The 13,739-nt window shown below is 43.2% G+C and overlaps 1 protein-coding gene across 1 annotated transcript in view; it reads right to left on the bottom strand.

The window, feature by feature from the left end:
* Positions 1 to 13,739, bottom strand: part of PCNX2 (pecanex 2) — a 259,238-nt gene that overhangs the window by 20,829 nt on the left and 224,670 nt on the right. The window contains exons 26-28 of the mRNA XM_040968059.1: positions 11,869 to 12,122; positions 5,196 to 5,429; positions 3,638 to 3,750 (exon numbers count right to left, since the gene is read on the bottom strand). Coding sequence (XP_040823993.1) covers positions 3,638 to 3,750; positions 5,196 to 5,429; positions 11,869 to 12,122 — 601 coding nt within the window. The remainder of the gene's footprint in view (positions 1 to 3,637; positions 3,751 to 5,195; positions 5,430 to 11,868; positions 12,123 to 13,739) is intronic.

Below are 13,739 nucleotides of genomic sequence, written 5' to 3'. Positions count from 1 at the left end.
TTTTCAAATTAATCTGCACACTCAATATTACCTCAATCACAATTTCAACAGCAGTTTTGTAGCATTTCACTTGAGGAGAAAAGGTCTGTGCACAGCAGCCCACAACAACACTATACACAAGAAAAAATAAACACGCGGGGACATGGCCTCTCAGATGTCAAAACAATGTCTCACTCATAGCAAGAACAGACAAATGGATCACTTACGCTGAAGCGTAAATCCACAATGGCAATAGTTACGTATGAGAAAGTGCCATAGTTACATGTTGCCTAATGGTGGATCTATTTGAGAGATATGTTGTTAGGAGATTTTTGTCATTGTACAAACATCAAAGTATACTTAGACAAACTTAGACTGTTTAGTTCACTCTTCAATGTGGTAAACATGAGATGGATGAGGCTGCACTGGCATAATATTGCATATGATTTACAGCAAATTTTTTTTTTTTTTGCAATTAGAAGGAATATCCCTTAAAATAATAATAAAAATTATAGTATGGTACATACATGAACCAGTAACATTGCCATGTATTATCACGCATTAAAAAGAATTGTCCGGGCCATCTTTGCATGTGACACCACATGTTGAGCTACCCAAAAAGATAGCTCCACTGTTTTAGGCAGGATGAATTTTCCAGTGTATCATAATCTTATGGGCCCCTGTTGTTGCCCAAAACATCGTATGTAGCATATGACTATAAACAACAAAAGCAGTGTTTCGAGCCAGGGGTAATAAGGATGAGTCACTTGGCAAATGGAGTTGGACTATCCACTTGAGAAAATATAGAATCCCTGCCTACTGGTTTGAAAAATCAAGTGAAAAAAAAATAAAACAACAGAAGTATCAGAAGAAAAAAGAGAGGAGTTGGCAGAGTTTTCATATCATTAGAAAGACACAAAACTCCAAAATCATAAATTAAAAAAAAATTTAAAGATGTCAAAAATCAAAGACTAGTATAGTCTGGCAGAAAACATTCTTAAAACATTTTCACAGATTAATATCTTAATCCTTGAATACTTCTTAAACATTAGGAAGTGCTTATTAAAAAATGAGTAGAGCATGTTAAATGAGCACCTCACTGAGAAAATGTAATTGACCAGTAATATGCTTACTATTAAAAACAGAAATTCAAATTCAAATATAAACAGTGTACTCTGCATCTAGGAGCCTAGAAAAATCCTAAAAGGTTCTAGTAACCAGCAGTGATGAGGGGTATAGGGAAGTGCTCTTGGTGACAGTACAAATCACAGTGGCTTTTGGGGGGATGGCAATTTGCACCTGTAAAAATTGTGTCTGAAAGGGTTTTTTGGGCTCTGGAAACATATCTTTCTGAGCACAATCATTTGTGGAAACCTAGCCTAAGAAACACTAGGCACAGATGTTTAGTTCAAGAGAGGACGGAGCGCTGCCAGTCTCCTGCTTCTACTGAACAGGGCCCCTCCATCTCTCCAGGCCCACACAGCCAAATCAGACCCTCTTGAATTTCTGACCTAAACAATTGGCTAGGTAGCCTGCAAACATGGAAAACACAGTGCCTGGCAGTGCTTTGTTCTGCTGTGGGATCTTTCAAGATCCTGAACTAATTTCAGATAACTGAGTCTTACCCTCATTCCTTTTCAGAGTTATGGCATCCTTATGTTTGCAATAGAGAGGGCTGACAGGGAATCTGATTAACTATTTGGAACAAAGAGATCAAAATAATGTTTAAAAAAGCAGCTGGTCAGCATGGTGTTTGATTTGGGGGGTGAGGGTGAAGGAGGAGGGGGAAGGGGATCAAGCTGACTTCCAAAGAAAGATTCATTGAATCCAGAAACTTGAACAAATGACACAAAGCAAAAAACTAAAGAAGTGTTTGAAAATGTGTCTTACATAAAAATGAAATAATTTTGCAGCAACTTATTTGTAGCTTGTAAGGAAAATCTGAAATTTATGAAACACTTCAAATTGATCAGGGACCTTGCTGTAGTATTTTAGCCATCTTCCCAAGGGTTAGGACTATATCAACACTCATCTTGTGATTCAAGCACAACATCATTTCTATAGTTCACTAAGAGTCACCTTATGCTGTTTTGCATAGCCCATGAATGAATCTTATGCTAGATTCCCAACAATCTCCAGACTTAATTTCAGATGGACACAGAGGGACCAGCCTCCAGGGTGAAGCTGGGTCAGGCTGGGTCAGGGCCAGGGATGGACGTGAATCAGCTCCTCCCTAGGGAATATGCCAGCCAACAAGGACTAACATGGTATGTTCAGCATCAGGCATCCCCTGTGAAGACATTTATGCAGTTCTGAGAGGGATCTGAAAGAGCAGCTGATGTCTGAAAGACTCATTACCTTTGCATCTTGTTTTCCCACCCTGGTGCCCAAGGCTACTGCCACAAGAGAGGAACAGAAATTGCTGCCGGCCATAACTCTTCATCACTCATCAACTCACAACTCAAAACTATTGAAACTCCTGACACCTCATCACCAGTAATGTCTCCAGTTATCTCCTTCAGGAAGGGCATCTGGAAACACAGTGGGCAAAACATTTCCTTGAGCTTGTTTACCTAATGGCCCAGGACTAAGAGAGGGAGCAATAGGTAGATTTTGTCCTTTATAAAATTATAATCTGAAGAAGACTTACTCAAGTCAAGGACCAAAGAAACTACTTTTGCAGCAACATCATGCAGAAATATTGCAGAAAATCTGAGCAGAAGAGAAACAAAGCAGGGTGAAGTTCGATAAAGGCACCCTCTCTTTTTCAGACTCCTTTGTTGTAGGGTATGGTTCTTAACCTTGGCTATGCATAGAAATCACATTGTGAGTTTGAAAAGGTCATGGGATGTAAGCCCATCCACAGATGCTCTGATAGAACTGGTCTGGACTGGCCGGCCAGGCATCCAAGATACATAAAAGTACCCAGGAGGCTTAAATGGGCCTCTAGGGAGGGGAACCATCAATGGAGGTGGTTAGAAGATGATGGATGAAGTTAATCAAAGCAGTTGGGCTGCTGTGCCAGGAGTTGGCTCAGATGCAGTGTGGCAGCAGGGGGCATGTGTGGTGTCTCACTAGTGAAGGTCACCTCCTGAGTGACGGAGGATGACAAAGAACCAGGAGAGGGCTTACATTTTGTTCTGTTCTTGTTCTTTAGGAAGAGATCCCTGGGCTATTTATGTACAGAGGGGAATAATCCAGTAGAAAGAAAACGAAAAATAGAAGAGGCAGATGATTAGTCAAAGCCCCATAGAGATAGGGCAATGGACAGCCTGGATTACATGTAAGTGTGTTCTTTTGTGAAGGAAAAGGGAACTAACACTTACGGGGCATGAGCTTTTCTAGGTACAATGATAGCACTTCATACGTATGATGTCACTGACTCTTCTAAAAAAATTCGCAAGGACTCTTGTAGGATCAAGTCCCCTATTCCCAGAATTCCCGAGTCCTAATTGTTGAGTAGCAGTATTTCCATCTAACACTCCAAAAATTCACAGTGATTAAAAAAAAGTAATAACCTTGCAGACCCAACATGCTTTATCATGGAAAGGACTGTTTAAAAGGAGTGGAAGCTGAAGATGACTGACATAATCTGTCAAAAGTGCAAATGTAGATGCTCAGACACATCCTGAGTATTTCACCTGTCCTCCCCAGGTACCTGAGGGCCATGTTGTGGGCAGCAGTTCCCAGAGCTCTCCTCCCCAGGATGCACAGTGCAAAAGACAGGGTCACCAGAGGAGAGTCCTCATCACTGTCCACGGTCTTTGCAGGCTGAAAGAGTAAGGACATTAACTCAGCTCTTAGAGAGGTTCCACAGGGACCAACACAGACTCATACACATAGATGTAGAAAAGCCTGTTTAGTTAGCTACTGTGGCCACTGAGTTCCTTTTCACTAGACCTCAGGGATGGGGAGCTGTAACTCCACTCCTGAGTTGGTTTCTGTTACAGTTAGACATGGGATTTCCAACTTGGATCTACTTTCTCCAGCCACAGTTCATTGATTTGACGTTCTAATTCCCTGCATTTGCTTCTTTCTCCCTTCTTTGCATCACCTGCCTCCTCTCTCTTCTATCTATACTCCCAGTGTTCTGCCCTTCATTCCTAAGACACAGGATTCACTTCAGGAAGAGGTCCCAGTCAACAAGGTATTACAGCCCAAGAAAACAACAACAGAAATAACTTAGAGCAGCTGACTGACCAATGGAATTTGCTTGCTTCATGATAATAGCATGTTCAGTAAATTTGCCTGATATTAGGATAGAGACAAGGACTTCAAATACTTCATAAAAAAACACAATTAAAAGATGTTTGTTTTTAAGGCAAAATTTTTGAAATCTACAGATAATTTTAAAAATAAAAATCACTTGCCAAGAACATTTTTTAAGGTCCCTCATATTCATGCTGTGGCAAACTCAAGAGTAAACTGTAAACAAAGATATTTCCAGTGATTCTAAAGCTATTATTGATGCTTAAACATACACTATGAACAGAATAAGCAGAGGTTGGGAACATCCAGCTCGTGGGACATATAAGACTGTGAAATCGTTCGGTTTGGGCCTGCCAAGGCAACTGTAGATAGGGTTCAAAATTCAATTATCTATTGTAGACCAAGTTTCAAGTTGAGAATAGTGTATGGTCCACACATGATAGCCCTTGGCAGAAAAAAAGTTCCCCACCCCGGGAAGGGCACACATCCCTCAAGACTCCTTCATCAGAGACATGTTATATTAAATCATAAGAGCTAATTATTTATCCTGCATTTTATAGTCTGCCATCAAGTATTAAGAAGAAATGGACTGTATGGTGTTCCTTGTTTTTGATTTTTTAATTTTATTTTTTTAAAGATTTGTTTTCATTGGACAGTCAGATATACAGAGAGGAGGAGAGACAGAGAGGAAGATTTTCCACCTGCTGATTCACTCCCCAAGTGGCCAGAGCAGAACCAATCCATAGCCAGGAGCCAGGAGCTAGGAGCCTCTTCTGAATTTCCCATGCAGGTGCAGGGTCCCAAGGCTTTGGGCTTTCCTCAATTGCTCTCCCAGGCCACAGGCAGGGAGCTGGATGGGAAGGTGGGCCACCAGGATTAGAACCAGCACCCATATGAGATCCTGGCACATGCAAGGCTAGGACTTAGGCCACCAGACTATCGCTCCAGGTCTGTTCCTTGCTTTTTAACATATATCTCACACACCTATCTCCACCTCCCTTACCTACCTCCTGTCTTTTCTGTGCACAGTATTGAATCCATTCTAGATACATGTTGCAGAAGCTAGCTCGTGTTATGCCCTGGAGGCAAGGGACATAGTCATCATCAATGTTAATGTTGAACATTGCAAGGTCACGCTCAATGTAATGCCACTTGGCATAAGGTTGCAGGGTTTTCAGAAGTGATTCATTTTTGATCCAGGAGAGGAGTTTTGGGGATGTGACCATATAGTATATTATACTCTGCAGGGAGAGAGAGAGAGAGAAAAAAAAGCATGAGTTAGAAACCAGTTATTAATATTCATTACTATTATTTCTATCTTAAATCAATCCCAGTAGTAGACAACATCTCCATGTGTGGTACCATTTGTACTTCTTGCTAGGTATAACACATTAAACCAACCCAACCGAGGTACTCTAAGATGTCCTCCCATAAGAGTCACTGCAAGGAAGAAGAAAGTGAGACAGACATAATGCCAACAGAGTGTCAGCGCAGAAGCTCCTTGACAGGAAAAGTAGAGCAGGCAATCTTCTTCCTGTGCGGGGCACAGGGCAGGCCTCAATGGAGGCCAGGCTATACTGTGCAGCTGACAGAAACAGGGCAGAGCCCCTCCCAGGCTCCAGCTCAGAGAGACTGGTCAGGCTATACTGTTCCAGCTGAGAGAGACAGGGGAGAACCTCACCAGGGCTCCCGTGGAGGGGCATTTAGTGATCCAACACAACTCACTGCTGGGGGAAGTGGTGGTGATGTGAAATTGATCCTGAATGCCCACATATTGAACCTCTGTGATGTACCCCAAAATAACTCACAATTTCTCCCTCACTGGATACTGTACTTCGGAGACCCAGTTGGGGAAAACTCCTCCTCCTCAGAACTTATTACTCTGAGCCACAGCTTTATTGAAAACCATCTTGCACTTTTTGTTGAAGTAAGTCCCACTTCAAATAGGCAAGTACCTGGCCTTGGGAAGTAAAAATATAATGGAGAAAATTAACAGCCAAGCCCGGTAAGGGCAGGTCAGCAGCAGCTCAGAGTCTGTGGCTCAGGAGCCCCAGGCATTAGGCCCAGCATTTTCATTCTAACAGAAATGTGGCAGTGGTGATCAGGGCTGTGGAGGCTGATAGCAACCCCTGTGGTATACGTGGTCATGCATCTCATCTTGAAAGCATGAGGGACAAGGGGAAGCAGTGTTTCATGCACCTGCACCGAGGCAGGGATGAGTGTGCTCAGCAGAAGCAAACACTTTACTGGTAGCCTTGTCTGTGTCTACAAACACCTTCCCACACAATATAATGAGTATTGGAGGGATGGGAACAAAGGTTTCCAGAACTCATGCCTGCACTGTGAGTGAGCACAGAAGCCCTTTTCTTGGGAAGTTTCCCACCTCACTCTCCTGCCCACGCCAGTCCTTGGCTGGGGAATAAAATTCAGAGTTTAAGGTCTTGGGTTGCAGAAGTATGTGGTTTTAAGTTCTTTTGGGAATTCAACCAGATGAGTGGACAGCCTGGTGCCATCTCTGATTTTAGAGAAACAGTTGCAAACACCTGACATGGCCTCTCTCTATTGCTGGGATTTAGTGACAGCTGGACTTGGAAGAAATTAATATGTGGTTCCTGGTTTATGGCCTTTGTTCCTTGGGTGTATTTTCTGTTGGGCTTCATGGTCTACCTGGTCCCAAAAAAAGGCAAGAAAGAAAATGGAAATCTGATGAAAGCCACTAGAAATCAGCAGTAACCCCTGCAGGATAAACGTGCCTGCCTGAAGAGATTCCTGCAGAGCAGGGAAGAAGAAAAGGACCAAGGGGATGTGGAGAAGTGGAAAAGGACAGCTGAAAGCAGGAGGTGGGAAAGACAAACGCATGCATGATATCCAATTGGCATTGTCATTATGATGCTAAAATGAGATGATGTGTGTGAATAATTTAGCATGTAGCACATATGCGAGAAGCTGAAAGAACAGCAAAGTCTTTGGCATCAGTGACTTACCTACGCAGCCAGTAGGATGTGTGTGAGGCTCAGGGGAGACAGGCAGTGGCAGCAGCAGCAGCAGCAGCAGGCCAGCAGAGGCTGAAGCTGAAGCAGAGGGGTGAGGGAACAGGGATGGTATTGGGGACAGGAGACAGCTGCAGCTGTGTTGGTTACCAAAGCGACATCGGACATTTCAAAATACACATTCTGATTCTGGGAAGGGATTCTCTTGTCTATTTGCTGGCCGGATCATCAGAAGCTTCTGTGAGGCAGGCAGTTTAAGAAGTCAGCCCAAAGTCAAGAGCCAAAGAGAATGTGGTGATCGTCTTGGAGCCACGGGTTTGTTTTCAGTGGTCTCCGTTACCCGTGGTCAACCACGAGATGAATAGTAAGCGGAAAACCCCAGAAACAGTCTGAAAATTTTAAATTGCAACCCATTCTGATGAATGCAATGAGACTGTGCACCATCTTGCTTTGTGCTGCCCAAGGAGTAAACACCCTGCATCCACTGCCTGCCTATGTCCTACTCAAAGGTATGAACATGCTGCATCCACCGCCAAACTGTTAGTCATTTAGTAGCTATCTGGTTTATCAGATAGATTATCTCAGTATCGAGGTGTTTGCACTCAGCTAATCCTTATTTTATTTAATACTGGCCTCCACAGAGAAAGAGTAATGATGCTGGCAATTCAGATATGCCAAAGGGAGGTCCTAAAATATTCCCTGCAAGTGAAAAAGTGACAATTTACACTTTAAGAAAAGTGAAAACATTACATGATAACATTGCTAACATCTACAGCATAGCATTATGTGTGTGAGAGAGACCACAGGCACATAACTTTCATATAGTAATTGCTATTGTTATTCTACATGTAAAAGTTACTTATTTATCTGAAGGAGGAAGGAAGAAGAGAGAATGCTGCTAACCACTGGTTCATTCTCTGAATGCCCATGATGGCCAGGATTGGGCCAGGACAAAGCTGGGAACACTCACTCCAGGTGTCCCCATGTAGGCGGCAGAGACCAAACTACTTGAGCCATCATTGCTGCCTCCAGAATCTGCCTCAGCAGGAAGCTGAATCAGTTATCAAAGCTAGAAATCAAACCCAGGCTCTCCAATGTAAGATGTGGGTGTGTCTCAACCAGCAGGTGAAATACTTGCTCCCTAATGGTACTCTTTTAATATTACTCTAATTCAGTTTTACTGTGATAAGTTATAAATTAAATTTTATCATAGGTATGCATGCACAGGAAAAAAAAACAGCATATGAAGAGATTGGCACCATTCACAGTTTCAGGCATCCACTGGGAGTCTTGGAATATAAATCCTGGGGATAAAGAGGCAGGGTCGGGGGTGGGAGGAGGTACTGCAATGACACCCAAGAGCTGTGCTTCCGGCCATAGGCAATGTTTCTTATCTGAACAGGACAGTGGAAAACAAATCTGCTCATTCTAAACATCTGGCTCCAGCAAACATCTGGTCTAGTTTTCTTCAGTATATCCTAATCATGTACTAGATAGGAAAAACAAACAAAAGTTGAAAAACAATAGTTGAGCTTTTCATTCATTTCTAGGGAGGAGTTAGAGACAACCCCACAATCCATGAAGTCAGAATAAAGAGGTCTTGGAATTCCAAAGATGGAAACTCCCTCCTCTTGCAGACCTGGCAAATCATGCTATGTTGACTTCAGCACACAAATCCCAACATAGTGCCAGAAGAACATAGTACCCGTACCTTAGCCGCAAGCCAGTCCCAACCTCTACTTTATCTGGCCAGGAATTCTGTCCTGGAGACAGTCAGTGAGCTGTCAGGATGACATGGATTCAGAACTAACTGCAGTGGAGAAGTTGAGATGGAGAAAACGGATGGATTTTGCAAAGCTGATCTACGCTGCGAGCTGAATTAATTCATACTATCAAGCTCCTCCAGCAGGTATTCTCCTCGTGCTCATTTTAATTGCAGATCAGCACATTCTATCTGACAACTTATTCTGGAAAGGGGGCCCTGGCAGGCAGGCCCACGTGTGGGGTTTTCTCACTCCTCACTCTGCCAGGCAGGTGATGAGTACATCTGCTTTCCCAGGATCTTGCCCAGAAACAATGGCAGTGGGAGAACCAGGCCGCGATGTGAAGACCAGCTCCTTGATGGCCAGAAGGATCTTCCACATCCATAAATTAAGGAGAGAGGGAGGAGATGCTAGGGAAAAACTCTGGTCATTGGGAAGGAAATGATTTCTAATATATTCAGAAGGTGGGGGAATTGACCCAGTTTGCTAGAAGGTTGGGGGAAAAAAATCTTTTGCACACAGGAATGATCTCAAATTTTCCTTTCTGTTTAATTTTCCCATGTAATTAGAAAACAATAAAAAGAATGAAGCTGAAAACTTGAGGTCATTCATAGCTACAAAGGCCTTTCTTTGTTCGCCAAGCAATGGAGGTCAAAGAAGAAATGATTCATCTATTCCTCACCCTGAAGTGTCAACTCCTCTGTTCTACCGGCTAGTTAATCTTCCCGAAATTGCCCCTAACCAGCAGCACCAGGGGCACAAGTGCAAGCTCTGAGCCATCCCTCACTGCAGAGTAGGGCACTGAGCCAAGCGGCCACCTCTTGCAGAACAGACATGCCAGTGTAAATTACCTAGGGAGGGTCTCGGGGGGGGGGGGTGGACCAACTGCTCCCACATCTCAGCCCTTTCTGAACAGTGATCTAGAAGCAAGAAAATTCTGGTTTCAATTGAGCACAGCTATGTATGTAGTTGTTCCCAATCTAAGTGGTTTTTTAAGTAACTTAGCATAAGAAAATATAGAAGAGTCCAGGGTCTCAGCCAAGGGCCACAGAACTAGAACTTCTGGATAGGACACATGAATCTGCAATTCTTTATTTAAGAGAGTCCCAGTGCACAGGTTGGGCAGGCATGAGAAGTGATGTGGAAGAAGTCACCATGTGCCTCTTGCACCACTCATGTAGCACGGCCAACCTTCACCCTCCTTTCTTGGGAAATACAATTAATTCGTGGTTTGGCCACAAGCCACCATATCACATGGCAAGTTTTGGCCTTCCTTGGCCCTCCCTCTTCCACTCGTCCATTACCCTAGATTTATGCATCAGATTGCAAATTATCATCCCAGAAAACTTAAGAAGACATGGAGGGGCATGTTTCCAAGAGTTAGGAAAGGAGAAAATGAATGTCAACCGTAAGTCTACAGGAGGTAGGTGTCAGAAATCAGGTCCAAGGACTGGTGTAGTGATGTAGTGGAGAAAACCACTGCCCATGCTGACATCTCATATGAGCACTGGTTTGTGACCCAGTCACTCCCTGTGAATGACCTGGGAAAGCAGCAGAAGATGATCCAAGTGCTAGGGCCCCTGCCACCCACAGGATGAATGGCTTTGGTAGAGCCCAGCTCTAGCTATTGTGGCCACCTAGGGAGTAAACAAGTAGGGATGTGTGTACACTTGTTTTTCTCTGAAACTGCCTTTGAAATAATTAAATAAATCTCTGGTCTCTAGCAAAGCAAGATTGCCTTAGGGCAAACCCAGACAGGGAACCCAATACTCCACCTCATTCTCCTCCCCTTTCACAGCGAGCTGCTGGTCACCTGATGGGGGTCAAGTCTGTCTACCCAGATGGCCCCTGAAAAGGCTGTTTCTAGCCAACTCCAGAGTCAGAGGTCTGACGTGGTGTTGACTCTTATTCTCACCGCCAAACCCGGAGCAGGCTGTTCAGATCCCTGCCTAGATTCGGATCTCTTCTACCCAAGAGTCAGAATCCCCATGGCTGAGAGGCTTTGTCCATTCTGTCCACATCAGACACTGGATACCCCATATGCAAGCCACACCTCGAGCCTTGGGGTCTCAAAAAGGAGTCAGGTGCAGCTCACGTGAAGCAGGTAAGGTTTGCTAAGGAAGGAGAAGTAAACATCGGGCATGGTTAAGCAGCTGGGGGAGGGACTGCAGTGTGAGTTGAGGTTGGAAGGGAAGCTGTGGAAATGTGGGAGTGAGAGTACGGGAGGAGCAGCAGCGTGCCAGGCCGTGGGAAGCAGGGAGCACAGAGTGTGTATCTACAGATGCATGTCAAGTGGTGAGGGGATTAGGGGGAATAGAAAAGAGCAGGAAACAACCTCAGAGTCTCTGGGGGGCACAAGAACGAATCTAGACTGATTCTTTCCCCTCTGCCCCTGCTTTAGGACAACCTTTATTAAGTACATAGGATAGATCTACTTTATTTACAACCCAGTGCAAATCAAAAGAAGTGGTTCTTAGCCCTGAAGGCTGAAGCAGCTCATCCTGACTTGATGGTTGAGCTCTATTTTTGAGTTTTTATCATGAACTTTAAAAGCAAAACTATTTCTAAAGCAGCACATCCAATTGGACACAACTCAAAAGCTGAGGCTTGTTGCTGTTTCTAGGTTGTTTATGCTGGTCATCACTACCATCATGAGCAAATCCTGCTCCGGCAGAAGTGGAAAAAAAAAACAACCAGATCTAGATAAGAAAATGGATTGTTTTGTTAGTGACTATGGTTAGAAAAAAATTCAGGGAACAGATCATGAGCTGTACCAAAACCATGTAGGAACTGCTATGAAAACTGAATCTGAATTCATAAGCAGAGGTGAAGTGTCAGTATCTAGCCTTCTACAATACGCCTTGGGAGCTTCTTGAGGCTGCCTAGTAGTCACCAAACAAGCATTTGGAAAGCAGAAAGATAGATACCTTGACATAGTACCGGATGAGGATCCTTCGGAGGTCAAACACCTGCAGCATGGTTGCTGCGTTGTTGTCTATGATGCTGTAGCCTTCCAGGATGTACTGGGTTCGCATGATTTCCCAGGTGAGCCAGCGGAGGTGAAATGCTGCATTGCAGGACAGCAGGTGGGGCAGGCGACCTGGCTTACAGCAGCAGCAGCCTCTGTCATCCTCGTCGCCTTCCATGATGGCTTCTACCTCTCTCTGCTGGCAGTAGGTGCCTGGCCAGAAACAAACAAGATGGACATTAGACAAGAAGTAAACATGAAAGCAGCTATTTAGAGTGAATCACTCCTGGCTTTCAGGATGCTGAAGACTTAAATGTAGGAATCAGTATATTCCTCAGATAGGCCACAGTACTCAGTGTCCTCCAGTTCTCACCTCTCTCCTGTTTGTTTTGAATTAAAGGAAACCATGGACAGTAATAGGTAAAATTCAGGATGTCTATGGCCTTGACCTATATAACTGAGCAGATGGGAGGCGAAGAAAAGTGGCAGATGGACTTGTTTGGGATTAGTCAGGTGCATACTGAAGCACTTCCAGGAAGAGAGCCCTGCAGGAGGTGCCACTGCCAAGCTGCAAAGGTAGACTACCTAGCCCCACTTCACCGACATCAGCATGCCATGTGTGCAGGGTACATCTTCACAGTCAGCAATCTTGGAACACTTGTTGTGACTGGAAGGAAAGAACAGCAATGTCTATGGCATGAGGTCACCGGCACAGCTTGAACGCAGAGCTGAGATCTAAAATCATCCTTAGTGAGGAGTATGGACAGAATCTCTAAGACACTGAAAGCTAGCAGGAATAAAAATAATAACCTGCAAAGAGAGGAATGACATCAAGCTACATAATTTATGAATTAATGTGTATTTATTATTTGTATTTTATTATTTTATCTTCTCCAGTCTAGCTAAAGACTTTTTGATTTTATTGATCTTTCCAGAGAACCAACATTTAGTTTCACTGAGTTTTCTCTCTATTATGTCTTAGTTTAATACTCCATAGATCTTTCATTCCTTGCTTTTTCCTGTAAACTTGATTTTTCTTTTTCTAGTTTCCTATGGTAATAACTTATGTGATGGGTTATCATTTATTCACTTTTTTATTTTTTGAAAAGGAGGAAGGGGCTTCGAGAGAAATATTTAAAGTTTCTTTTTCAAGATTTATTTATTTTTATTGGTAGATTCACAGAGAGAAGGAAACATAAGGGGAAAGATTCTGTCTGCTGGTTCACTCTCCAAGTGACCACAACAGCCAGACCTGAGCCCATCTGAAGCCAGGAGCTTCTTCCAGGTCTACCATGTGGGTGCACTTGGGCCATCTTCTGCTGCTTTCTCAAGTCATTAGCAGGGAGATGAATTGGAAGCAGAGCAGCTGGGACTTGAATCAGTACCTGTTTGGGATGCTGGTATCACAGGCAGCACTTTTACTTGTTAAGCTACAAAACAGGCCTACGATATAATTTTCTATCATTTTATTTCTTAATAGTAAAAATGGCTGAGAGAGTTTCTAAGATTCTCTATACTTTTATATTTAAAAGATGGCGCTTATAAACAATGTATATTTTCAAATCTAGAGTGATAATATCCCAATTTTTAATTATGACCAAAGCTCCATTTACATTTAACATGATTTTATATGTCTGGGTGAGGTCCACCATCTTCCTGTGTGTTTTTTTCCTTTCACACTATTTGTAGGATCTTAAAAAAACTTAACATTTAATAATTCATTTCATATCATTTATTAGTATTTGATTTATAATTCATTTTCTTAGAGTTTCTCTCGGGATACCAGGTATCCCTAATCAAAGATTAATTTCATATCAGTGATTCTATAAT

This window comes from Ochotona curzoniae, unplaced genomic scaffold, assembly GCF_017591425.1.
Source record: "Ochotona curzoniae isolate NIBS_2020 unplaced genomic scaffold, NIBS_Ocur_1.0 scaffold_4683, whole genome shotgun sequence".
Lineage (NCBI taxonomy): Eukaryota > Metazoa > Chordata > Mammalia > Lagomorpha > Ochotonidae > Ochotona > Ochotona curzoniae.
The sequence above is the reverse complement of the archived record's forward strand: the minus strand, read 5'-3'. Positions and strand labels throughout refer to the sequence as shown.